Source organism: Zonotrichia albicollis, chromosome 14 (assembly GCF_047830755.1).
Source record: "Zonotrichia albicollis isolate bZonAlb1 chromosome 14, bZonAlb1.hap1, whole genome shotgun sequence".
Taxonomy (NCBI): domain Eukaryota; kingdom Metazoa; phylum Chordata; class Aves; order Passeriformes; family Passerellidae; genus Zonotrichia; species Zonotrichia albicollis.
Genome location: NC_133832.1, coordinates 5,518,627 through 5,545,766, shown reverse-complemented (window position 1 = coordinate 5,545,766; position 27,140 = coordinate 5,518,627). Strand labels below are relative to the sequence as shown.

Here is a 27,140-nt window from a genome sequence, read left to right as displayed (position 1 = left end):
GGTTAAAGGCATTAAATAATTAGAAATTAACTTGTTACAGTAACCACAGAATATTTTTCCTTAGCCTTTATTCTGTATTAAACAAAACAATAAATATTGAAGGAGAGGGAATAGCAGAAGGATGTGCAGTAATAGGAGCATGAAAATAAATTACCAGGAGGATGAAGAAGGTGAGGGGAGCCATAAGACTGAAAGTGGTACCAGAAAGACTGGTGAGAGCTGTTCTGAACAATGCAGGCAAACAGAGATTGGTTATGAATAGTTCTGTGTAGTATTGTGGCCATCTGTAGCTTTGTGAATGCCTTCTAGCTTTCTGTAGAAATTTATAGTCTTTGGAACAGAATCATGCATGTCCTCTTTATCTTGGACTCATGGGGACTGTGGAAAGAACAGGAAGGGAAGGACTGAAAAAGATTTAGGGGAAATGCTGTATGTTTTTAAAATATATTATGAAAATAAGCATTTTTTTTACAACCTAGTGCTATTTTCCAGAAATAACTAGTTCAACAAGGAACTCTGGTCTGTGAGGCTGGAGATTCAAGGATGAGCACACCAGGTAGAAATTTGTGGAGACTGTGCTCTCTGATCTTGCAATAAAGAGAAGAAGGATCCTTGCTCTGAGAGTGATACACAAATACTTTCTTTTCTGTCTTTCCCTTCCTGTACTGCCACACCCACCTCTGTGGCCCAGGTGTCCCTCACAGCCTCAGGTGATGTCCAGCAGTGCCCCCTCAGTGTCACTGCTGCTCTGGGTGCTCCCCTCAGTGTCACTGCTGCTCTGGGTGATGTCCAGCAGTGCCCCCTCAGTGTCACTGCTGCTCTGGGTGCTCCCCTCAGTGTCACTGCTGCTCTGGGTGATGTCCAGCAGTGCCCCCTCAGTGTCACTGCTGCTCTGGGTGATGTCCAGCAGTGCCCCTCTCAGTGTCACTGCTCTTTTGTTCCCATCCAGATGCGCCAGGGGCGAGGTAGGCTGGGCGAGGAAGACTCTGATGTGGATATTGAAGGATTTGATGAGGATGATGATGGCAAGCCTAAGACTCCAGCCCCAGTGAGTATATTTGCAGAAATCCCAGCCACAGTGTAGGTGCTGACTCTCAGGGCTGTCTGTTGAGTTTGGGAAAGTTAGCACTGGGAAATGAGGGGATGCTTGAGAGTGGACAGAGTGGGAATCTCTGATAAAAATGGCAGCAGGCTGCTGGATCTTCAGCATCCCTGTTTGTGTGACCCAGGAGGTTGAAGATGCAGATGGTGACCTTGCTGATGAAGAAGAAGGATCAGCCCAGCAGCCCCAGGCCAGTGTCCTCTATGAAGACTTGCTTATGTCTGATGGAGAGGATGATGATGATGGAAGTGATGAAGAGGGAGATAATCCTTTCTCATGTAAGTGTCCTTTTCTGATTGTTGATGAACCCAGCTGATCTCATGCTTCCAACACAAAAACATGCAGTAGAGAGCAGAGACCAAGGGGGCAAGATAAGGAAACTGGGTGAACACAAATGGGACTGAAACCAGAATAGGAATGGGAATGCTGTAAATACAGACACACATGAAAGCAGAGTCAAGACAAGATCTTGTTTATTGTATTTCATAAAGTGAAACTGCAAGTGGTTCTGAAAACAGTGCAAGTATGATTTGGTATGCAGAGCCACGAAGGGGTAGTTAAATGGATATTTAATTTGATATGAAATAGGGTTATGAATGTTAAATGTAAAATGTTAATGTTAAAACAATGTTATCACAAACAGGAAGAGGTGTACAGAGGTTATTCAGACTGTTTCTATGTTTTAATACAAACTTATGCAGAAAAGCGTATAGTGGTATTTACCAATGACTTCTGAAGGGGGAATTTTTCAGAGTAGACAAGACATAAGGCCTTTTAGGTAATGATGGCAATGAGATTGCTTTAGAATAACATCAGAATTGGGCACTCAGTGGGTGGTGTCCCCTCCCAGATACCTTTTCTGCTGCCTTGTGGAGACAGGGCTTTGTAAACATTCCTTACAATCAGCACTGCAGCCTTGAACCACAGACAGTGGGTATGTGAGTGACAGAACAAACCTGGCAGTTCCTGACCAAACTTTGGTTCATTACACAGCTATCCAGCTGAGTGAGAGTGGCAGTGACTCAGATGTGGAGCCCAATGCAGTGAGACCCAAACAGCCCCATGTTCTTCAAGAGAACACAAGGATGGGCATGGACAATGAAGAAAGCATGATGTCCTATGAAGGAGATGGTGGGGAGACATCTCATGTTATGGAGGACAGCAATATCAGGTAATTACAGCTGGTTAAAATCCCTTCTCTTAAAGATTTTTGAAGTTTTCATCATAACAACCTGAAGAATATATCATATTTTTCGTAAAGTTATCTTGTGGCTGTTCTTATTGTTGCAACCATAATTACCATTTATTCTTACTGACAGAAATTTGGGGTTGCTGTTAGATTTTCACTGATAAAAATATGAGTTAAATTAGAAGAAAAACCCACCCATTTTAAGTTAGATGATTTCTTGCACATATGTAGTGGTTTTTGATGGCAGGACAAATAAAGTTTTTTATAAGCTATCTCAAACTACAAGATGCCTTTGAAATTAAAAAGTGATTTAGCAGATTAACTTTTTTTTTCCCCTTTAAGAACAAGCATGTCCTGACTTGAAATTCAACTGCTTAGTTGAAGTCCAGAAGTATAGGAATATGCATATTCTGTATTTTGGTAGGTGTTCAATTATTAGAAAATTAAATACAACAATATCAGCTTTATTTTTTTGCATTTGAGAGAACAGCAATCTACTCTCCCTTCTCTGGGCATTCTGTAGAGTATAAGTATTTGATTCTCTGTTCTTCTTCTACTTGTGGAATTCAGTTTCTTGGTACAAATATTGATACTTTCCTAGTAAATCACAGGCATCAGAGTTGATAGGTAGCTGGGCTGGCAGGCAATGGTCATTCCAGCCCAGAATATTGACAAGAGTCATCAGGAAGTTCTAGAGAGGATGAGAATGGACTGAAAACACTCCTGCACTTGCTGTCTGCAGTGAAGGTGACAGAACCTCTTGGAGCAATCAGTTTTTCCTGCCTGGAGTGTATCAGAGTGGAGTGAAGATATTGGAATTGTTTCCCTGGTGAACTGTTTTTTCTTTAGTTTCTGTTTTAAAAAGCTGGCCAGCGACAGACTTGAAATGCACAGACCTGGTGTTCACAGGACTTCAAGCCAACTCTTACAGCAGTTAGAGGCAGAATTGCTGGTATCAGCAGCTCCTTTGAAATTATTTTCTTCTTTCTTCTAGTTATGGCAGCTATGAGGAACCAGACCCCAAGTCCAACACAAGAGACACGAGTTTCAGCAGCATTGGAGGCTATGAGATCTCCGAAGAGGAGGAGGAGGAAGAGCAGCAGCGCTCGGGGCCAAGCGTGTTAAGTCAGGTCCATCTGTCTGAGGATGAGGAGGACAGTGAGGACTTTCACTCCATTGCAGGAGACAGTGACCTGGACTCAGATGAATGAACTCCCTTCCCTGAGATGATGGTCATTCTGAGCCACTCTTGGCTCCTGAATTTCTCTTGTCCCAATTTCAGTGTAGTGTGGGCTATGTCGATAAGATTTTTTTTGTTGCTTTTAGATATTTTAATTGATTATAAAACATGTTCTATAAATGAGTAAACGGTGAAAAAGAAGCTTTAGACAAGTGTGTCCTGCTGAAGCCTTGGCTTGTTGTAGCCTGTACTGGTTCCAGAATTCAGATACAGGTTTGTATGGTTTGTTCTTCAGTCTTCATTGATGTAAAGTAATTCCTCAGAAATACTGGCCTGTTGGATACCTGTGTGTCTGTCAGGAAAAAATGCTTGCTCAGAATGAAATACTTGCTGTTGATGAACAACTGTAAGGCAATTCTCATTTCATAAAGGGGAGTTTTTTTCTCTGGGACCACAAATACAGTGTCTGATGTCTGACCCCTGAGTGGTTTTGGGAACTGCCTAAAGACTACCAACACTTCAAAAACAGCTGCCCTACTTTTTCTATAAGTTGCAACTACCTCCAGAAACCAGACTTTAGTAATGTGAACCTTTAGGAAGGCTCAGGATTCACCGGACACTGCTAATTGTCAGTGGCCCAGGGAAGCTGCTGCAGACCCTGGGATTTGGTACGGAATCCAGGCTGAGGGAACTCATGGAAATACAGCAGGAACGGGAACACAGCCGCCTTTGCTGCTGTTCCTCTGTGCGGGTACACGCTGAGCTCCGGTGTCCCGGTTGCTGAGCTCTGCTGTCCCTGTGACTGAGCTGCACTGGTGTTCCGGTGACTGAAATGTCCCAGTGAGCTCCGCTGTTTGATCTCCGCTGGCCCGTGACTGAGCTCTTCTCTCCCGCTATCTGAGCTCCGGTGTGCGAGCTCCTCAGTCCCGCTATCTGAGCTCCGCTGTCTGAGCTCCGCTGTCCCGGTGAGCGGCGGTTCCGCGGAGCCACGTGCGGGGTACCGGGAGGTGGCGGCGCATGCGCAGTCCCGCCGGCTTTGGCGCAGCGCTGCGCGCGGAAGGATAACTTTGTTCTGATAACGCGCCGATTCCAGCAGGTCCCTCCGCCCGCCGTGTGGCAGCGCCGCCCGGCGCCGCCCGGACTCTTTTCCGCGGAGATAGTTCCGGCCGCGGCCATTCGGTACCGCCGCCGCCGCCATTTCGGGAGCGCCGCCTCAGCGCGCCGCGACCGCGGGCAGCTCGGCCCGGCCCGGCCCGAGCGCACCTTCTGCCGTCGCCGCCACAGCCTCCCCGGCCCCCGTCCCGATGGCGACCTCCGTGGGGAACGTGGCGGACAGCACAGGTACCGTGCGCTGCGGCGCCCCCGGGGACGGGCTGGCCGGGGACAGCGGGGGCCGGGCCGTGCCCTCGCCCCCGGGGCCGCTCCTCGCTGGCCGGGCCCGCGCCCGGCGGAAGTTTCCAGACGCGGCAGGGCGGGGGTGCCCCCGCCGCCTTTGTGGGGCTCCGGGCGCCCCGGGCCCGAGCGCGGTGCTGGGCGCGCTCCGGTGGGCGCTGCCCGTGGGCAGCCCCGGGCCGCTGCCGGGGAGGTGTGAGTGCGGCGGGCTCGCTGCTATATTTATCAGACTATCAGGTGACTGCGATAGAGGGCGAAGTAGGCGAAAAGCCTGACCCAAAATGTGTGTAGCTTTGCCCAGAATCGCTCGCTGCACTTAGGCAGCAGTTTTTTTTCAGCAGCCTGGTGGAATGGAAGGTGTCCCTGCCCATGGCAGTGGAATTGGAACGAGATTATCCTTAAGGTCCGTTCCAGCCCAAACCGTTGTGTGATTCTGTGGCATAGCCGGACACTACAGCGCTTTTCTGAACAGTAAGATAGCGTGTTGTATCAAGGAAAGATCCTGCCCTAAATTTAGGAACTTAAGGAATGGAGGAGAAATCTGACTCTCTCTGTAGGGCAAGAGAAAGAAGTGTTGTGCTTACTGAAAAGATGAAAGGACAGCACAGCTTTATGCCCGAGATTTTGGGTATTTCTGTAACCAGAGGGGCAGGAAGAGCTGAAATGTTGCTTGGGAAAAGCAGAAGGAAAAGGAGGATTTTTGGAGAAAGAGACGGGATAAGAGTGCGGAGATAGGGGTAAAGAGAACCGGTAATGATACAGAAATGTGCTGCAGCACGGTGTTTGGTACTTTCTCAGCTATAACAGTGTGTGTGGCCAGCGAGGCTGCAGCATCCTCTTGTAGCCTGGATCCCTGCGGGTAAAGTGAGCCACGTGCGCGCTGGGAGGAATCCTGTGCTATCCAGCACCTCCCAGCTGGAGGTAACCACTGCTTCTGCCGGGAACTCGGTGCTGTCTGAGCGCAAGGTTGAGCATGAGTGTACTGCAAGTGCTTAGGATGGCATTTGTCGGGGAAAATGGCCTTGGGCGCCTTTCTGATGGTTCTGTGCAGCTTTTTGTTTCGCTCGTATTGTCTGGAAGCCTCGGGGAAGGTCATTGTCACAGCACTGTACTAGACTTTTCCAAGGTCGTAGTCGAAGCATGCAGCACAAATTAGCCAAGGTACAGAAATTAATTTATGCAAGACACGAAAAGGGATTTTCCTGGCTGTGACTCCTCACTGCAGTTATTTTCTTTACAAATTGATTCAGTGAGCATCCATTCATGGGCTGTCTTACGGATATTTTGCGCTGCATAACTTCCAGCCAAGTTTGTATTAAAAAGTTTCACTCATTCTGGGCTTCCTGATGTGGCTGTCCACTTCCTGCTTTTCAGTGAAATTCTGCACAATCGTTTGTAAAATAAATGCTTGGAGGTAAATGACTGGCAATTTTACACTGTTTGCCTTATCTCTGGAGACAAAGGGTGGCTTGTTTTGTAAACAGAGACACTTGATGAATGGAAGAAAGTGTCAGTGTTTCTTCTTTTGTTGCTTTTGTTAGTAGTTCTCATTCCCAGGTATTAAATCTGCACCTCCTGCTCTCTTGGCCTGGAAGTTACAACCTCAGTTTGACTTCTTGCTCTAAGTAGGCAAAATGTAGCCTTGAAATAGCGACTGAAAGCCTCTTTCCCTGCCGTCATAAGCCTTGAAGTGTAAACTTCTGGGTTGTTATGTTTTGGGGTGTTTTTTGCTTTTTTTCCCCGCTTTGAAATTTACTGAAACAATTGAAATGTACTTGCAGAGGAAATTGAGCACACGAGCCGTGCTCTTCCTGTCTCTGGTTTCTCTGTGCCATCAGCGGAAGTTGGAAATGCCAGAAGGGCAGAACCTGTTAACAGCACAGGAACGCTCTGCTGGTGCCCAGTGTTGCTGTCAGCACCATTTATTAGTGGAGTGATTTTCAACCAGAGTTCAACATTCTCATGTTGAATAAAGGTTGTACCTTTTTATCTTTGCCAGTCGGTTTAATCAGATCGTGAAGTCCACTTTGCCCTTAGTCAGGGTTTAAAAAACAGGAATCTAATCTGGATAAGGCTACTTGGTTACTAATTTGTGAATTATCTGAAAAAGAGAGTGGCAGTGGTAGTTCCAATTTACTGTGAAACAGTTTATAGCACTGACAGAGACTGTGCAGTATCTGGAAAAACTACTGTACTTATACAGGACTTGCAGTCTTGTATCAAACCTACTGGTGCTAAAACCCCAAATTTGAAAGTAATTTAAAAGAATTGCATCAATCCCAATTTCATGAAATAAACGCTGGGTAGTAAATCTGCACCTAATCTCTTTATGATTATTTTGGCTGTCTTTAAAGTTCTCACAAAAGCATGAACTTTTGTACTACCTCACTACAAAAATGTAGGCTCAGCTATTGAGCTGCTTTCTTGTATTAGGAAAGGTTTAACGGTTTCATTTAGATTCCAAATTTTAAAACTGTAGGATGAGGTGGGAAATGTATAATGAATGGAATGGAGGGGCTGCAGAGTACAGGAGGAAAGATGAGAGATACTTGCAGTAATCAAACATTTTAATAGTAAGAGTTGTTGGTATAAAGGCAGAATTTGAAGGCCAGCACTTCTTTCAAGGATGAATGGTTGTGGGTTTTTCCAAGTTGCACTTGCTTATTTGTAAGAAATTTTCCTTCTCTCACTTCTGGTTGTTTTGCCTAAAACAGGTGGTGTTTCATTTAAGTATTTCGTTCTCCACAGTTGGGTATTAAATACTAAAACTGTTTTGTCACTCCTGTTCCAGCTAAGCCTCCAGCAGCAGTAACTCCTTTCCTGTACCCTGTCTGTTTAATGGTTCCTCCTGTAGGCCAGTTGCATAATCATTGAAGTCTGTGTTTGTCTTTCATCAGATATTGTTGTTCCAAGACCATTTTTCTTCTGTAAAAGGATTTTGACTCAGAGGAAATATAGGAGTATGTAGGATTCAATGAATGTTACCCATTGTGCTTTTTTTGCCTTATTTTTTTTAAGAATTTTCACTACTTGCACAGCAAAACTTTATTTTGTTCAAGTCCTTTATTAAAGTCTTTGTGTCATGTTTTTCATTTCCCTGTGAAATTGTTAGAACTTTTTTTTTACTTAGCAAAGCATAGGATTTTCAGTCGTGGGGAGGAGTGAGGAGAGTCATTGTTCTGTTAGCAGCACTTCCACTGTTAGGAACTAAAATATCATATCATGACAGGAGTCTCTTTCAGAATAATGGAAGTGATTAAATTGCAAATATTCACAGTCGTTACAGTCTGCATTTTTGTTATTATTAGCTGATGGAGTCAAGATCTGGTACAGATAAGATCTTAGAATCCCAACTGTCACCTGCTGTAGTGTTCCATATCATTTCAAACATTTTTATCCATTAATTGTATACATTTTATTTTTCATTGTTTTGTTTTGTTTTGGTTTTGTTTTGTTCCCATCATCTAACTTTTTGTTTTCCCCCTTTAAATGTTTTGGTGACTCTCCAGAACCAACGAAACGTATGCTTTCCTTCCAAGGGTTAGCGGAGTTGGCTCATCGTGAGTATCAGGCAGGAGACTTTGAAGCAGCAGAGAGGCACTGCATGCAGCTCTGGAGGCAGGAGCCTGATAACACTGGTGTGCTTTTGTTGCTGTCATCCATTCACTTCCAGTGCCGCCGACTGGACAGGTAGGCTGCTGCTGCTTCCCTCTGGAGTTTTGCTTGGACTCATCAGCTTTACAACAGACAGGAGGCCTTGCCGTTGTTGGTGTGTTATTTTGATATTGAACATATTAATTAACATTGGAACATCAGCTGTATTGATGTGTATTAGTTAAAGAAGTTTTGTGGTCTGAAAGTTGTTTCTTTGTTCTTTCTGCTTGCCTGTTCCTGATCTTGCTCTCTGTGCCTCTAGCATTTTGAATTTCACTTGTTCTAGCTGTAAATTCATGTTTGCTGGTGAAGCAAGTAAGAACTTTTGACTTAGGTTTGTTTTATACAGTCTTCTGATTGAAGTCATAGTAGTTCAGATATGGGAAAATAGAGTGAGTGGGGATATAACAGAACTTTACACGTAAGTCATGTCCTGCTGCTTGAAAAGAATATCAAGTGGAACATTCATACAGATGTTGGAAGAGGGATTCCTGCAGTGTTTTTTCCAAGTGTGTTGAGCTCAGGTTTGGTGAGGCAACTTGAACCCTTCTGACTAAATGAGAGCTGTCTTTGTTCAGTACAGCCTAAAATGGGAACCAGGGCAATCAGAGTTTCAAGTGGGTGGATAAAGATACAGGACAGCTCTGTAAGGCCAGATTTGCTGGCTCTGTGTTTGGCTCACCTAAGCATGAATGTTCACTAGAGTGACTAGATAAACAGACAAACACTGAATGTCAAGGGTGGGTTTGTTTGGGTGGTTTTCGTTTGTTTTTGGGTCATGGTTTCTTATTTGCTGACTGGTCTGCTTTCTCCAGGTCTGCTCACTTCAGCACTTTGGCAATCAAACAGAACCCACTGCTGGCTGAAGCCTATTCAAACCTAGGCAATGTGTACAAGGAGCGTGGACAGCTGCAGGAAGCAATTGAGCATTACAGACATGCACTGCGCCTCAAACCTGATTTCATTGATGGATATATTAATTTGGCTGCTGCACTCGTAGCTGCAGGTGATATGGAAGGAGCAGTACAGGCCTATGTGTCTGCCCTTCAGTACAATCCTGTAAGTAATGCTTTATTTTGTGAAAGTCCATTCTTTATTACTGCCTTAAGACACAAAAGTAGCAGCTTTCAAAGCATGAACAATAGATAACCCTTCCAGCTTGTATACCATAAACTTAATTAAGCAGTTAATACTATTTTTAAGGATCTTTGAGAGGCTTTTGCCACAATAAATTGTGTATTGCAGTAGGGGCTGCTGGTTGGTTGCTTTTCTCTATATGGAACGTACTTAACTTTTTAGATAAAAGCTAAGCAAGGTTTGGTTTCTCTCTTCTGAAGGCAGAAGCTTCAGTGAATGCCCCCATATTTAGCTTTATGTGCTTTAAGGTAGTACTACAGTGAGAGAATTGATGCTTAGACTTGAATGTGAGATCTTGGAAAATCACCAGGTGTTGCTTTATCACAAAGTCAGAGATTTGATGGCGATGAGCGTTGCCTTGGTAAATTTCTGCTGTAGACTGAGTTAGATTTCCATTGTGGGCTGGTTTACAGGAGCGTCATTTAGGTTTTATAGGCTGAAACTGACTGTCTGTGAGTGACTCCTATGAGATTGATTGATCTGGTGTATGGATTTTTGGTTGTAACTGTTTCAAATTGTCATTTTTAGTAAACAACAGACTGCTGTCCTCTGTTTATTTTGCATCATGTTCATTAAATTTGTATAGTATTGCTCCGTGTGATAAAGGTATTTGCTTGCCCTTTGGTCAAACATTTTGATAAAAAGTACTTCAAGTGCAGCATTGGTCCCATGGGCATAAATCCTTTTTCTGTAGGAAAAGCAAACCCAGTCCAACAAGAGACTTATTGAACCTTATTTCTCTTTTCTTAAGCCAATGTGAACTTGTCTAACTTAATATGCCAGGTGGTGTGACTAGTGGATGCACTGGTTAGAATAATGTGAGATGGTTTTTTTGATGGTTTTTTTGCAGGAGTTGAGTTTTGTTTAGGTTAGTAAATCCTTTCATTAGTGTTGACAAAATGTCTACATTCTCTCTGGTCTTTACTGCTGGATAATGCTGTTGCAGATTGTGCTTTCCTTTCAAACAAATGAAACAACAAGAACATGGGGTAAAGCTATTGGAAAAGGATGGATTAGTGGGCAAAACAGGGAGGAAAACTTCTTTAGGAATACAGGCAGCAAAATCACTTTACATATCTTATTTAAAAGCCATAATGGCAATGGTGTATTTTAGGATTACAGGTTTGGCATTGTGGTTTAAAAAAAAAAGGGCTTGAAATGCTTACATGTGGCAAAAGGACTTAAGCTGTTGGGGGGGCATGCATTTTCAGTTTTTTATTTCTGTATAAAAGGAACTGTATTAAATACTGCTTCTTGTTAATTCTTTACAGTTGTACTTTTACAGTACTAAATTTGCTCAGATTATTTGTTGTTTGTAATCTTACGTCAAAAATAATTTCCATTTGTGATGTATTTATTAAGAATCCAAATTAAGCTTTCGAGGACTGGGTTGTTCCTTGCAAGTTCTCTGTGAAGACCTGTGGGGAGTGTGAAGTCCTGAAGCTGATGGTGTGATTTTGATTTTTCAGGACTTGTACTGTGTTCGTAGTGACCTGGGGAACCTGCTCAAAGCCCTGGGTCGCTTGGAAGAAGCCAAGGTAGGTGTTGGGTAGAATACATGTAAACATCAGTGTTTTGAAAACTTGAACTTTGCACCAAGTCTTCAAATCTGCGTTGATCAACAGACAGTCCGAGAAACTTCTGAAAACTGAAGGCACTGAAACACCCCAGAGTAGTTGCAGGGCAAGATATGGCATGTCCATGTTTAAAAAGTTGGTTTAAGTCAAGAAATGGAAAGTTACCAAGCCTTGCTGCTGAACTAGACTATCTGATACCATTCTGAAGTATTGGGCAGGGGCTCCATCATGCTTTCATCTGGAAATAAGTAACAATCCTTCAGATCTGAGGCTTGCCTGCTGCTGCCAAGCAGAGAGCCTGTGGTTAGCTCGAGATCCCTGTACGATGCAGGTGCTATTGAAAAGGCCGCTCTTCTAAAGTCCTTTGTGGCTTGTAAGTGGAGAAGAAACTTTCCAAATGTTACCTTGTAATATTGGCTTTTAAAGATTTTTATTCTTTTAACTTTTCCCTTCCCTTGATAGTGGAAGAAAGGCTAGTAAATAATAGCTGCAGTATGCGACACACACCACCCTCCCACCCCCATCCCCAATATCTTTTCTTCATGTCTTCCCTCTCCCCTCCCCCAAAATAAAGAAATCGGAAGGACAAAGCTGGTTTGTTTGGTAAATGAACTGATCAAAAGAAAACTTGCTGTAGTGGAAAGGTGGCTTCTAGCAGTCGTGCGTTTCCTAAACCGACAATTCGAACACCAAGATGAGTTTCAAATTCTTGGCACGTTAAAATTGGGATTGCAGAAAGAAATTGTCTTGTTACAAGCCACCTTACGCGTCCGCGCTGCCGGGGTGAGGAGTGTGGAGAAGGCAGAGCCGCTCTGGGCTCCACGGCTGTCGCTCCAAGCCCCACGCGCATGCTCAAAGTGGAGTGTATGAACAGCGTAGCTGTCTGTTTGGCTGCAGCACCAGCTGGGGAGGGCGGGCACCTTTGTGGGGTAACGGGGACAGCAGGATCCAAATTCAATATTGCTTTGTTTCTCATGAACAACTTGGATGCGTGTACCACCCTAGAGCAGCCTGATTGATTTGGTCGGATCCAGGTTGAAAACAATTGTGTAGCGGCATTCGGAATTGAACGGTCTTTGAGACACTTGGTTCTCAGCCCACCAAGCGGACAGCTAACATGAATTGCACTTCACTGCAGCTTTAGTGTGACTGGTATAGGCCAAGACACTGCGCCTGCCTTAGGTTGCTGACTTCTTTGTTTCAGAGCTCTGGAGACACCTAGTTTGAAAGTGTTATTCCGTTTTGTGAGAACTTAATAAACGAGGAAAAACATCTCGAGTAAATTGCAATGTGTTTCTTTGGTTATCAGTCCATTTGAAAGATCAAGCCAGCAGATTCCTTACAGTTTGAACTAAAATTTAATTTCTTTGTAGATGTTTCAGAGCCTTTCTTCCAAAAAAAAAAAAGTCCCTGCTGTATGCAATTGCCCGATTAACCCTCTCCCTTCTGCATGTCTCCCTTGTTACAGACAGATTATCCTCATTCCCATGTGTTAAGACATATCCAAAAAAATGCAATTGCTTTGTTGAACTCTTACTAATGATCTTGTTTTATTTTCTCTCTTGTTTTTGGTTTTTCACCACTGATATTGTATTTAGAAGGTTTCAGGTGGGTGAAACCTCCTATTCCATGCGTAAGGTGCCTCGCTGAAGGGAGCTCGAGGCCTGGATCTAGGGCAGACACACACCTCCTCCTCCTCTTCCAGCAAGGAACGCACCGAAAAGTCACATGATGAGAAATATGGTAACGGGTTTGTAACTGCCACAGCAAAACCATTTGCCTCCATGCCTGAATCTTCTGTCTTGTGGCTTCAGAAACAGCTTAAAATATTTAATTACAAGCAAGTAATGTAAGAATATTTTATACTATTAGCCACAAATTCTTTCAAAGAAATAAAGTAAAAGTAAATTAAAATATTTTTTAAAGAAATAATTGGAGATAGTTAATAGTAAAAGCTTCTAACTCTTCCGGTTGTTCATTTTTTTCCTTTTTTCTTCTTTGTTTGGATTGCAGCGTTCTGCTCTTCTGATGATGCGCTGTGATCCTGCAGTAGCGCAAAGGCTGCGCAGCGGTAACGCGCATTGCGTGCGATTCAAGCCCCCGTGAACGGTTGACTCGATGATTAATCTCTGATCGGGCGACTGCCCGAGCTCCAGGCTGCAGCCTTTTGAACAAAAATTGGCTTGTAACGCATTTCCACAGTCCAGACATCAAATTTAACATGCGAGTTTTGTGTGGGCCTGTCTGGTAGATTAATGATTCTGGTTGGCTGTTCACTGCACCTTGGGGCGATCACTAGAGCCAAGCAGTTCGCAGCGATAGCGTGGCGCCGTGCTGGGTAGGATGCGCAGCGATTTCTTGCGCTTGCATTACAGGGACCTAAACCTTCGTGCAATCCTGTCATTTGAGGTTTTGAAGCTGCAGGAGAGGTTGAATTGTGTTTAAAGAAACTGGGGAACAAGATGTGGCTGGGATGTGTCATCGCATTTGACAAGCCCACTTTAAACTTTTTCAGTAGTTTTCTTTTTTTTTTTTTATTTTTTTTTAACTAATTTCTATCAGCTTTAGAATATTTGAAAATTTTGTTTCACAGTAAAGTTGTTTTTACACAGCAATTTTTTTATTTTTATGCACTTAAAGGCAGCAGATCTTCTGGTGAGCTACTTGAATTGTTTCTAAGATGATTTTTGTGTCAATCTAGTGTCTGAAGGAATGTTAATCTGTTACAGCATAACTGAAAAATGGTGGGCTTGCACCTGGGTTTTGGTTTGCGCTGGCGCAGGATCAACAACAGTTTGCAGCGCATTAGTTTTGGCGCAAGCTAGCCTATACTGCAGGGTCACTTTTGGCTGGTTAGAGAAGGCATACTAACAATTATTTTTTCTCATTTTTTTCTTTTTACAAATATTCCCCTTCCCTTGTATCTCTCTTCTTTAACTATTCCAAGGCGTGTTACTTAAAAGCAATTGAGACTCAACCAAACTTTGCAGTGGCTTGGAGTAATCTTGGCTGTGTTTTCAATGCCCAAGGAGAAATTTGGCTTGCAATTCATCACTTTGAAAAGGTAACTACCTAAGGGAGTCAGCTTCACTGCTAGATTTAAATGTACATGCAGTTGTGTGCTTGCAGGTGATAAATATTTTGGTAGTGGAGAACTTCATGTGATCCTGTTAATTGTTTTTTTAAACTTGCTGATGTTTCAAACGGCCTGGATGGTAGTAGAGACACTTAGAACTCCCCTAGGACTTCACACATGTCAAATATGAGAAAATTAATTAAATTCTTCTTCAGCCCTTTCCTGTACTAAATTTTTTAAAAACCTGATTTGATGATACTGTTTTGTGTGTGAGAGAAAGAATCAACTTGGTGCTTAAATCATTTTGCCTTAGGATTTTTGTTCAGGTATTACTGTCCTTTGAGTAATTGAGAAGAACAGTTTTAAGTGACACCTTAATTCCTCTTCTCCAGGGTTATTTTTCACTACTGTTCAGATTTCCCTAGATTAGTGTCATTAAGAGTTGTCTGAGACCTTCCAATTAGTGTCTAATTGGCATCGTAATTAATTTTGTCCTCATCTCTGAAGTTTCTAGAGTGCCCTAAAGCAGAATTTAAGACGTGGCAACAATTTCTTCCTGAAACTCATGGCTTGAAATGTACAGAAAAAAGCCTAGCTGCTCAAGATTTTTTTTTTTTTGGATCTGTGTCTAGTCCACGATAGATGAAGTATTTTAATATGGAATTAATAATTCCCATAAGACTGTAAGAGTGAGGCTTGTCAAATACTCATATGCAGCTTTATGCTACAGCTTCTGTAACATCATCAGTTTTAAGTGATTTTTTGCATTTTATTAGTTTTGAAGGGAGCAAAGATGTTTTAGTTAGATGGCTACTCAATTTTCCCTGCACATGTGATGTATTTGCTATTTCCTTGATCTTGTGAACAGCCTGTTCTCCTGCACTGGTAAAGCTTTAAAATTCTGTCTTACTTTGCAGTAGGTACAGGATACAGATAAGGGTTTTTTATGGTTTCTTCTCTAAAAACAAGCTAAAGACAACGTAGCATCAGTAGACAGGAGTGTTAAGTATGATCAGCCTAATGAGAAATAAATGCTTAATACTTTATTCTGCAGTAGTTGCAACTCAATAGGTTAGCAAATAAATAAATTTGAAGGTAGTCCATGCTTCACTTCTACAGATAAATAACTTTGCTCTGTGATTGGTTTGTGTGTTTTCCTTCCTTACTGGATTATTGATAAAGTCTTAAAAACTTACAGATTATATTTATCAAATTTTTAAAAAGCAGCAAACAACTCAGTTTCATAGAAAATATGTTTGTGTTTAATGCTCAAAACTTTTACTTCAAAACCATTTTCAGGCTGTAACACTTGACCCAAATTTTTTGGATGCTTATATCAATCTGGGAAATGTTCTGAAGGAGGCAAGGATATTTGACAGGTAAGCAGATCAGTACTGTTGCTCTCTGTGGCTTGTCAGATATATCAAGATACAGATTGTGTTCCTTCTGTAAATTGTCTGTGGTAGCAAAGACTTCAAGTCTAAGCTTAGCCAGCAAATGGCTTTGAAGTGCAGACAGACCAGGCTACTGGTCTATTTAAATAAAAATAAAAAATTCCAGTGATATGTATTCTTTCATGTTGCTTTCTTGTACTTAATGCATTGTCAAAACCAAGAGTTTCTGATGAAAATAGATTTGAAATTAGGGCTCGGGAGGGTGAAAATAAGATGCACAAGAAAGAGCTGAATGCTAGATTTCTCTGTTTTCATTAAGTGATTCAGAACATGATTTGCAAGTGTGTCTCTTCTAAAATTTCTCTTCTGTGTGAGACATACTGGAATGGCAGAATTCAGCTAAACATGTGATTGAATATTCTGTATTTCTGACATGTCTGCCTGATGTTATTGCCTTGGGTTGCAGTAGTGTTGCTGTGTTGCTGAACTAACCTGTTCTGAGACCTCTAATCCGATACGTGAGTCTTCTGTTTCTGGGAAAAGATCCAGGCTGTTCTGTTTACATGCAGTGTAGCATATTGCATCTGTTAATTGGTTTTTAATTTCTGATAGCTGTGGTTTGTGGCCCCAGATTTAATAAAAGCTTGCAGGGAACAGGTTAATTATCTGCATTGCACACAGTCTAAATGACTCAGTGATGTCTGATTGCATCATGAATTAGAGGACCAAACAGAGGCATGTTTTTCTGTAATTTCAGATTTTGCATCACCTTTTAAAGATTTACTTACAGATATATGGTTTTCCTAGAAATTTGATTTAAATACATCAGCCATTTATATAGTGCTATAGGATCATATAATTAAGGATTTCACTTTTGAACAAAGTGATGATTTAAATCTAACTAATGGTAGGTTAGTGATGAGAATAAAGATGTAATGTGATACTGTTTATCTTGTTAAAATTGAATAATAAACTGGCAAAAAATGGGGTAAGGAAAAAGAGGGGTTTTTCCTAGTAATGACAAGTGTTAAAAAAAGGAACCCGAAAGCTTTCCTTGTTTTCCAGAAGACCTAATGTTGTTCAGTATACACTGTACCAAGGTAAATAATTCCTGCTCTCTGGGTGATTGTTTACCTTTTTATTTGATGATTGTTTACCTCTTTTTTCCTTTGTTTTGTTGCAGAGCTGTGGCAGCTTACCTGCGAGCGTTGAGTCTGAGCCCGAATCACGCAGTGGTGCACGGCAACCTTGCCTGTGTGTACTATGAGCAGGGCCTGATAGACCTGGCCATAGACACCTACAGGAGGGCCATTGAGCTGCAGCCCCACTTCCCTGACGCCTACTGCAACTTGGCCAACGCCTTGAAGGAGAAAGGCAGTGTAAGGAGCACTTCTTTCTGCTTAAAATTACTGTGAATGCTTTTTTAATAGGCACCAGCTGTCACCGGTTTAAGTTGTTGAGCAAGTTGTTAAGATGGATGTTAACCTCACTTAAAAGGAAGAATAATTCAGGAAATCTCCATCTTGAACCTTTTAAAAGTGATTGTATGATGACTTTTCATAAACAGTGCTTTTACAATAAATGTAGTGTTATAAATAATAATAAATAATAATAAACATTAAAGAATTATAAATAATAACAATAAATATTAACAGTGCCCCTTTTTTTGAAGGTGGTAGAAGCAGAGGAATGCTACAACACAGCCCTTCGACTTTGTCCCACTCATGCAGACTCACTCAACAATCTGGCAAACATCAAGCGGGAGCAGGGCAATATTGAGGAAGCTGTGCGGCTTTATCGGAAGGCTCTTGAGGTACAGCTGGGTGTGAGGGGGAGAGGGGGTGGTTCTGCATGGGAATGTGTAATAGAACAGAGGTTTTCTTCCCCTTTCTCTAAAAAAAAATGTAAAAAAATACAATAATAAATGCATAACTATTTTTGCTGTGATGTTTGAGACACAGTCAACTTCTTTTTCTTCCAGGTGTTTCCAGAGTTTGCTGCAGCACATTCGAACTTAGCAAGTGTTCTGCAACAGCAGGGCAAGTTACAGGAAGCTCTGATGCATTACAAAGAGGCTATTAGGTAAATGGATACTCCCTGTAAGAGTCCCATCCTTTCCTAATGGGAAAGTGCCTGGATTTGTATAGAAGATGATTTAGTCATGTGTTGTAATTTTCATAGTTGCTCTTCAAATGGAAAAGTCTGGATATGAACCTGTTTTCTCATCAGAGGAGGAGCTTTTCTTGTTCATGATATATAATCTTTATTTTTCAGAATCAGCCCCACGTTTGCAGATGCTTATTCTAATATGGGAAACACTTTGAAGGAGATGCAGGATGTTCAGGGAGCTCTGCAGTGCTACACCCGTGCCATTCAGATAAACCCAGCTTTTGCTGATGCCCACAGCAACCTGGCCTCGATTCACAAGGTAGCACATGGGAATGATTCACTCTTAGAAGAGTGGTGGGGCACTGTGAGTAGTTACCCTGAGGATATTTTTACCTGCTGACTCATTTCTGTATCTTCACAGGATTCAGGGAATATACCAGAAGCCATTGCCTCTTACCGTACTGCTCTGAAACTGAAACCTGATTTCCCAGATGCCTATTGCAACTTGGCCCACTGTTTGCAGGTGAGGAAGATGAGGCTTTGAAAGACTTCAGTCTTAAATTAGAAGATAAGATTTTACAGTCATTAACAGTAATTACAGAAGTTCTCACTTCCATTTTTGGAAGAAAGTTAATCTCAACCTCTGAAATAACTGATACAGGCTGGTGGAAGCTGTTGTTATAATCTTCGTTTTTCCTTCTTTATAGATTGTCTGTGACTGGACAGACTATGATGAAAGAATGAAGAAGCTGGTCAGCATTGTAGCTGATCAGCTGGAGAAAAACAGACTGCCCTCTGTACACCCACATCATAGCATGCTGTATCCCCTGTCTCACAGTTTTAGGAAGGCAATTGCTGAGAGACATGGAAATCTCTGTTTGGACAAGGTAGGAAGTTCTGTACAGGCCAGTTGTTGATTGAAGTCCTTTGAGGCTTTGTCTGTTCCTACTCAAAATCTAATACTCAATTTGTCAGTATTAGCCTTTGTAAGCTTTCTGAGTCACTGACATGTGAAGAGGTGGGATGTAATGTTCATAGCTATTAGTGCTTGTGAGTTTTGAGACAGACTACTTGTGCAGGTGCCATTTATAATTAAAAATGTGCTGTCAGCTGGTGGGAGGGTCCAGTTAACTAATGGAAGGTAACACTTTGTCACAGTGACTTGTCTGAGTAGCCTGATAATCCTGTCAGAGATCGTGGTTGCCAGCTGATGCCTGGACAAGATGGAGAGCAAAGAACAGAAAAACACTGTGGTGGCTTACAGCAGTGCTGTTCTGGTCACCAGTGACTTGTGGTTTGAGAAATTCCTGAGGATCGTGGTGTGGTATCAGGATATTTAATAATTGGGGTGGAATACTGAAAAGCAGAAATGTGCTGGTGGTGTCTGTATTTGTGTGAGAGCAGCGACATCACATCTTGTGACACAGTGTGTGGGCACTGCACTTGGCTCCAGTGGAATACGTGGAGCACAGGTTTGGAACAGCAGATGTCCATGACTGCCTGCTTGAATGTGGGATAAGGTTAATTCTGCAAACTCCTAGGGGGGTTTTGTCCCTTTGTTTAGATTTTAATTCCTGGGTTTTTAAACACTTGTGTGTTTTCTTGGCAGATTAATGTTCTTCACAAGCCACCATATGAGCATCCCAAGGATTTGAAGGCCAGTGAAGGTCGACTGCGTATTGGCTACGTGAGCTCTGATTTTGGAAACCATCCGACCTCACACCTAATGCAGTCAATTCCAGGCATGCATAACCCAGACAAATTCGAGGTAAAAATAAAAATGGCATGCTTAAAGCTCTAAATATGCCTGTAAGTGGCACTTTTTTTTCCCCTTGGTGCAAGCAATTAAATCAGGAAAGAGCAAAATTTTGCTTCTGGGGTTGGTTTTTTTATGGGTTGATGAGTTCTTCAGCCCAAATCATCCTCCTTTACCAATATGAAGTGCTGTTTTCAGATACACTTGTGGTTTCCTACTTGGGAGAACCAGTCACTGTTAAAAAGCTTCCCTGAGGCTTGGCTTGCCTATTCAACCTGATTCATAGTTATGATTCTCACTAATTACAAAGTCAGAGGTGACTTGAAGGCATCTTAGACATCTAATTCTCATGCAGATCTGTCTGTTAAGGTTACTTTGCCTTGCACTGATGAGAAGATTGGATATATGTCTGTGCAGGATGCAGTGCCATTCTCTGGCACAGAGCTAAGCCTGGTTCAAATGTGTTGAAAAATGGCTCAATGCCTCTTTCTTGGCTTCTTTCTCAACTGGTGAATGCCATGTAAATAACTATGATTTATGTGAAACTAGATGTAATTTAAAATCACAATATAGCACAGTTATTTTACGGACAAGTTGTCATAGATACTCAACTTTTGGTGCCTCTTATTTTAGGTATTCTGTTATGCCCTGAGTCCTGATGATGGGACAAACTTCCGTGTAAAAGTGATGGCTGAAGCAAATCATTTCATTGACTTATCTCAGGTGAGCTTGTTTTATGCATTGACCTTCTAGCAAACCTAAATTTTTCTAAATAAGGAAAGAAATGATCCTGTGGTTTGAGATTCTTAGTTGCAATTATTTCTTGAATTAGGCTGATGTTAGTCTCGAGAATTTGAAATTTGTAGTTTTATTGGCATTATGCCCTACTTCAGATGTGGTGGTTATCTTGTGACCTCTGATTATTAAAAAGTAACATCAATATTTAATAACTCTCACGTTAAGTCTCAAGATAAGTCATATTTAAATGTCATGGAGAAGTCAAGATATCACAACTGCAAATACATTGAAGCTTGCCTTAGGTTCAGTGTGAAAACTGACCAGGATTTCAGTATACACAGAAGTCAAGGCAAAACCCTGTAGTGTAATTAACTGGCTTATTGTTGATGTTCATTTTGATCTTCTGTACTACCTTAGTTTGTGAACGTGTCACTTGCCCTGTGTGAGCTTTAATTACTAATTAGGTGTGGGGGAGGATGTTCTGGTTTCTATAACCTCAGTTTCTGGCCTTTAGCTTTTGTTTTACTGCTACTCAGCTCTGCTGCTGCATTGAGGATTTACACTTCTGTAAAGCCGGAATTAACAAGATTTAAGTCTCACTTAAATTAAATTATGCAGTTGGCATCTGTCCATTGTTACACTGATGACTAACCACATTTATTGCTGGGAGACTGAAAACAAAAAATTATGTATTTATTTATTTATTTATTTATTCTTAGATACCGTGTAATGGAAAAGCAGCAGACCGCATCCATCAGGACGGCATTCACATTCTCATTAACATGAATGGCTACACCAAAGGAGCCCGAAATGAATTGTTTGCCCTGAGACCAGCACCTATTCAGGTAACTAAACTCTTAGTAAGCCAGAATCAATGTCAGGAGTTTTTTGGGGAGATTTTTTGACTAAGGATTTTCTAAAATGCCTGTGGAAAGAGAATGAGAGGAACCTTAATCAGAGTCATTCTAGACTACAGGAGTTGTCTCAGGTGAGAGAAGCTGTATTTACTGATTGTTGCCTTCAAGCTGCACATTGTGGGGAAAATTTGCTTGAGAGATCAATTTTAGAGAATATTTGAGCTGTTCACTGTCTTGGTATGGAAAGTGTAGAATTAGGGGTTGATCTTCAGTTAGTAAAGCAGAAGAAGAAACTTGAACCTGTATGTGGCAAATGTAAGTTAAAATTGATTTTTAACTGCCTTGATTTTTGCAATGCACATGGAACTGAAGCTTTGCTTTCTTGTTTTTTAGGCAATGTGGCTAGGATATCCTGGAACCAGTGGGGCATTGTTCATGGATTATATCATCACAGACAAAGAAACTTCACCAGTTGAGGTGGCTGAGCAGTATTCAGAGAAATTAGCTTACATGCCGAACACTTTCTTTATTGGAGACCATGCCAACATGTTCCCCCATCTGAAGGTACGTTGGAAGTAAAGTAGGTGTTTTCCATAGGTGTCTTTATGAAATGGCACTTGGTGTAGTATTGGTAAGGGGTCTTGTAACTTCTTGAAATCTTTTCTTTTGACAGAAAAAAGCAGTGATTGATTTCAAGTCCAATGGCCATATTTATGATAACAGGATTGTTTTGAATGGCATTGACTTGAAGGCATTCCTGGACAGCCTTCCTGATGTCAAGATCGTTAAGGTGAGAGCTGCTCTTGTCTGTGTACAGTCCTGGGGCCTGCAGGTGGAACTCCTCTGACCCCTGTGTGATTTATTTCAGATGAAGTGTCCTGACAGCTGTGACAACGCCGATGGCAATGCCGCCCTCAGCATGCCAGTGATCCCTATGAACACCATTGCAGAGGCTGTGATTGAGATGATAAACCGTGGGCAAATTCAGATTACTATCAATGGCTTCAGCATCAGTAATGGATTAGCAACTACTCAGGTGAGGCACTTCAGGACACTGGTATTTATGTTATATATGTGTGTTTTAACATAGCAATGAAGAAAAACCTCCAAGCAAATGTGTTTTCTGTCGTGTTGATTCCTTTAGTTGTCATACTGAAGGAAGCTCATTATAAGCCACAGATGTACTGGAAGATGATCTTCCCCCCAAAGATAGAGGAATTGTATCTAGAGGTATCTAAAGTCCAAAGAAATTCTTTCTTGTTGCATAAAGAAGATATTTGCTTGTTCTGAATTTGAAGGCAAGATTGCCCTATTGCCTGCAGCCTACCAAGATTTGTGACCTGTGTGTTTTTTCTGTTAGAAAAAAAAAAGGCTGAGTAATAGGATAGAGGCAAAGTTATTTCACTGTATTTCAACATTTATTCATCTCCTTACATCTTCCTAGAATTTTACGCTATATTAGCACCTCTCAGTGCTTAACAGTTCATGGGATTTTAGTGACAGTTGCTGGTATTTAACTTTTCCACTGCAGAACAGTTTTTTCCTTCTAGAAATGCCATATTCTGACATAAGCATCACTCGGTATCTTGTGAATTTTATTCAGTTTACAGTTCCTCAGGAACCTCTTTTACCTCACTTTGATACCTTTTATTGCCACTGCTCTGTTCATAACCTCATAGCTTGGTTTATTTTTGAATTCTTTTCTTCACAACTGAGACTTTTTTTGAGTTGGTCATAGTTTCTTTTAGCTTGGTCAGTAAGGCTGTTAGCAATTTTTCTGAAGTTGTCATCTGAGAATCATAGAGAATTCTTGTCTTAACACTCCACCACTGAGATGAAAGATTCTCACCTCTGTCTGTGCACTTCTAAAACAGGATTTCTGTGTTTCTGTGACATTAATATAACACTTCTTTGTGCTGAGATCAGCTACTTTTGGGCATAGGTCAACAAGAACTGATCACTGTGGTTTTGAGGTCTCAGTGACCTGAATTAGTAGCATATTTACCAACTTCTATTGTGCATCTTCTAACAGTGACAGTGAGTCATTGTCATTCACATCAAGTGTGTCATCAGTGGCTGGCTGCAATGTCACTATCTAAATTTTTAATGCCTATGTGTGTGAAAATACACATATATACAGAAAAAGGCTCTGAGTAGCTGTGTTGGCCTCTCTGTTTATCTGATTTTGATCCCATCATGGCTTGTCATTAATTAAAAATCCTGCTTCCATTTTACTAATCCTCGAGACTCTTGCATGGTAACTTGATTATTCCAACTTCATCCTCTGCTCCTTTTTATTAGCATATTCCTATCCTTTGTGAAGGCTTCTTAAAAGTTTGTCATTAACTCTTCTTATTTTCAGCATTTTCATTATTTTCTTTGTCAACTGGTTCCTTACAGTCCTATCAGTTACATACGAGTCTGCCTCGATTGATTATCTGTTCAGTGCTTACTGTGTTCTATCTTAAAAAAGAGAAGCACACACAAAAAACCCACCCAAAAATAAACCACAAAAATCCAAACAAACCAAACCTCAGCTTTGCTTTCTAAATACCTTTTTATTCTGTCTTTCAGTTTTAATTTCATTTTTGGTCTCAAGGAAATTACGTGACCTTAAGGAGGATAGGATTCCATGTGTAATGCCTCTTTATATGATTCTTCTTTCCAATTATTCCAGTTACTTGGAATTTCGGGGAGATATAGGAAGGGCATGAAAATGCCCAGTTTTTTTTGCCTTGGTGGTTGCAACATTGTGGCATCCACAAACGTGTACACATACCAGTTAAATTCTTGCTGTGGGTAAGTAGACAATTTTGTTTTGTATCATAAAACCAAAGATGTACTTACAGTAATTTGTTATGCTAACAAATGTGTCTCAGGACCATTCCACAGGGCTTAGTCTTGTTTCCTGCAGTTTCAGTGTTTCAGTACTTTTTTTATTATTATTTTAGATAAACAACAAAGCAGCAACTGGTGAAGAAGTTCCACGGACTATAATTGTCACTACCCGTTCTCAGTACGGCCTACCAGAGGATGCTGTTGTGTACTGTAACTTCAATCAGCTCTATAAGATTGATCCTTCCACCTTGCAGATGTGGGCTAATGTGAGTATCTGTATCCAGCAGGAAATCTAAGGTCAGACTCTGGCAAAGCTGTTCAAGTTAGCAGAAACTTCATGCAAGTGAACTTCTCTGTGGAAAACATTGACCTTGAGAGATTTGAATCCTACAGTGCTCATGTCGCAGGGCTTACTGTTAGTAGCATATAGAGGATTTTAGATGTATTTCCAGTTGTTATCTGTGTATCTAGCCAGTCAAAATTTATGTTTGGCACAGCTTAAGTATGCTAATTCTCTATTGTGAAATAGTTTTGGATTTCCTTAGTTTCTGCAGTTGAGTTATAACTGGCCTTGGCATTTGGTGCATTAATAAATGTGAGTGGAGGGCATTTTTATCAGGTCCAGCTTACAGTGTATTGTATAAATGAGATCATAAAGTTCAGTACTTACCCTCTTAAGGAACTGCTCTGTACACTGTTGCTCAGAGTTGCTGTCTCTTTCAGTGGGATCAGAAATGCAATCCCAGTGATCTCATTCATAATGATGATCTCTTCAATTTCTGCTCTATACCTCAAAGAATGAGGACGCCTTCCACTTCATTTTAGTATGTGGCAATTCCTTGTTTAGAAAAGTAAATATTCTTCTCTGAACTTCCTGTATTTTCTTGTTATTTTTGTTACAGATCCTTAAAAGAGTTCCCAACAGTGTGCTGTGGCTGCTGCGCTTCCCAGCTGTAGGAGAGCCCAATATCCAGCAGTACGCACAAAACTTGGGCCTTGCCCAAAACCGAATCATCTTTTCACCTGTTGCCCCCAAAGAAGAGCATGTGAGGAGAGGGCAGTTGGCTGATGTTTGTCTGGACACTCCCCTTTGCAATGGGCACACAACTGGCATGGATGTGCTCTGGGCTGGGACTCCCATGGTCACTATGCCAGGTAATGCAGCAGGGAGCCTACATTGAATACATGGCTTGGAATATTAGTAATTTTTTTCTAATTAGTAATTAGTAATGGAAGCTAACATCAAACTGTGCCTTTTGTAGAGGCAGAAGGAAAGTAGCTCCTAGCTCCTGTGTGATAAGTTACTTGATGAATTCATTCCTGGTTGTTTTTGTTGGTTTTGATGTGCCTTTGATTTTCTTTTCTTCAGGCGAGACTCTGGCCTCACGAGTTGCTGCCTCACAGCTCACTTGCCTGGGTTGTCTTGAGCTCATTGCAAAAAGCAGACAGGAGTATGAGGATATTGCTGTGAAACTGGGAACTGACCTGGAATAGTAAGCAAACTTGGACTCTGGAATGTGGGAGCATCAAGAATGCAGAGTATTTGGGCACAGTGCTGAGGCATCAGTAGTTTTAATCCTGCAGATATTTTATATGTAAAATAGCTGGGCAGTCCTCTTCTAGAGGTATCTTGTGTTGCAGTTAAATCAGCTTCTGCTTTTATGGTAACTTAACAACACTCCCAATTGAGTAACAATTCTGAAGAAACTGCTTATATGCAAAAGTGCAATACAGTTTTATTCTTTTTAAATAGAAGATTGAGCAGTTTGTCACTTAAAATCAAGCTGTAAAGTGTTTACTGCCTTACAGATAATGCAGCAAGTTGATGTTGCAGCTCTTCTGATTTGAAGTAATTGTGCTGGTCTGTATCAGAAATGAGAGGAGATAGAACAGGAATTGGGTGGAGGTGGGGAGCAGGTGTTTGTGAAACAGTTGTACAGACAGTTCTGGGTTAGCTGAAAGCAGCAGGTTTCAGAGGTAAACAGTATGATGTATTGTCTGGAACATCTCATGACTGCTTTAACTCTCCTTTGTAGCCTGAAAAAAATCCGTGGCAAAGTGTGGAAGCAGAGAATATCCAGCCCTCTGTTCAACACGAAGCAGTACACGATGGACCTGGAGCGGCTCTACCTGCAGATGTGGGATCACTACGCTGCGGGCAACAAACCCGACCACATGATCAAAGCCGTGGAGGCCAGCGAGTCTGCATGAACAGAGACACACTGGGCCTGCCCTCCAAACTCTCCAGGAACTGAGCCTCTCCAACACCTGTGCAGAGATGATCAGCTAAAAACTGTGCATTTCTACTTAATCTGCCTGGTACTCTGTGGCTGAAGTAATACATGATGGTGATTAAAGCACAGCCAGACTTATTTCTTGCATGATAGGGAAAGACTCAATAGAGCCTGGGATCCTTTTATTCCATGAGGAATTTGAATGGGATTGAGCCGTGTACATGTGAGCCTGTGTGTATGAGTGACAAAGTGGTTGCTGGGGGAAGTTTGAACTGCCCAACCAGTTTATGATATCATGGATTGATTTAATCTTCCTACAAACCTCTCTCCTTTTACGTGGATTGGGAATTGGAGCGTTTTAACACTTGATTTTGGGTACTCCTGTTGGTATATATGTGGTTCTCCCATGACAAGATTTCCAGCTAGCGAGTTGCTCCCTGTGTTAATTTCTAAACTGCGTGGACTGAAAGGGCGTATGTGCTGGTGTAGTCTTTTTTTATAGGTTTTATAAACCACTTGAGCCTATATCAGCCTTTTAATGTTTGACCTCTGTTTTGGAGCTCTCTCTGTAATGTGTTGGTTAAGATAAGGACTTTTGTTTTTTTGTTTTGTTTTGTTTTATAAGCTTCTCCAATAATTCAGCTAATTGGCTTCATGATGGCAGCTCCTATTCTGTTAAAAAACCAAATTTGATTTGAAATTAATCCTTCCCACAGGTGTTTGAGGTGAACACAAACTGGTGCCAAATACAAATCTTTCAGGAATGATTGTTAATTATGTATAGGGGTGCAGTCCTAGGTACTGTAGCAAAGACTTTAAAAAAAAAAATAAAGCTTTGGTTTGCCAGTTTGATTTGACCGGTGTGTCACGTTTTGTGGTGCTGTCAGAAAGAAAAGCTTGCTGGCCT

At 41.5% G+C, this 27,140-nt stretch overlaps 2 protein-coding genes across 7 annotated transcripts in view; both read left to right on the top strand.

Moving 5' to 3' along the window:
- TAF1 (TATA-box binding protein associated factor 1) overlaps positions 1–3,948 on the top strand; it is a 29,792-nt gene extending 25,844 nt beyond the window's left edge. For all 4 annotated transcript variants that reach the window (XM_074551674.1, XM_074551672.1, XM_074551671.1 and 1 more), the window contains 4 exons: positions 950–1,048; positions 1,230–1,380; positions 2,096–2,273; positions 3,286–3,948. In XM_074551674.1, the coding sequence (XP_074407775.1) occupies positions 950–1,048; positions 1,230–1,380; positions 2,096–2,273; positions 3,286–3,502 (645 nt within the window). In that variant the 3' untranslated portion in view covers positions 3,503–3,948. The remainder of the gene's footprint in view (positions 1–949; positions 1,049–1,229; positions 1,381–2,095; positions 2,274–3,285) is intronic.
- A 672-nt stretch (positions 3,949–4,620) lies between these two features.
- OGT (O-linked N-acetylglucosamine (GlcNAc) transferase) lies at positions 4,621–27,090 on the top strand. Of its 3 annotated transcripts, none has more exons than XM_074551675.1 (22): positions 4,623–4,812; positions 8,373–8,553; positions 9,333–9,576; positions 11,124–11,192; positions 14,179–14,295; positions 15,607–15,686; positions 16,885–17,080; positions 17,374–17,514; positions 17,683–17,783; positions 17,976–18,129; positions 18,232–18,333; positions 18,518–18,697; positions 19,420–19,578; positions 20,200–20,289; positions 21,024–21,149; positions 21,555–21,725; positions 21,835–21,951; positions 22,030–22,197; positions 24,113–24,265; positions 24,902–25,154; positions 25,369–25,492; positions 26,036–27,090. In XM_074551675.1, exons 1-22 carry the CDS (start codon positions 4,776–4,778, stop codon positions 26,208–26,210), a joined length of 3,138 nt encoding a protein of 1,045 aa, XP_074407776.1. In that variant the 5' UTR covers positions 4,623–4,775; the 3' UTR covers positions 26,211–27,090. The 3 variants fall into 3 exon arrangements, with proteins under 3 accessions (XP_074407778.1, XP_074407776.1, XP_074407777.1); XM_074551676.1 differs by having other exon boundaries at positions 4,624–4,812; positions 8,403–8,553; XM_074551677.1 differs by lacking the exons at positions 24,113–24,265; positions 24,902–25,154; positions 25,369–25,492; positions 26,036–27,090 and adding an exon at positions 23,839–24,076 and having other exon boundaries at positions 4,621–4,812.
- The last annotated feature ends 50 nt before the right edge of the window (positions 27,091–27,140 follow it).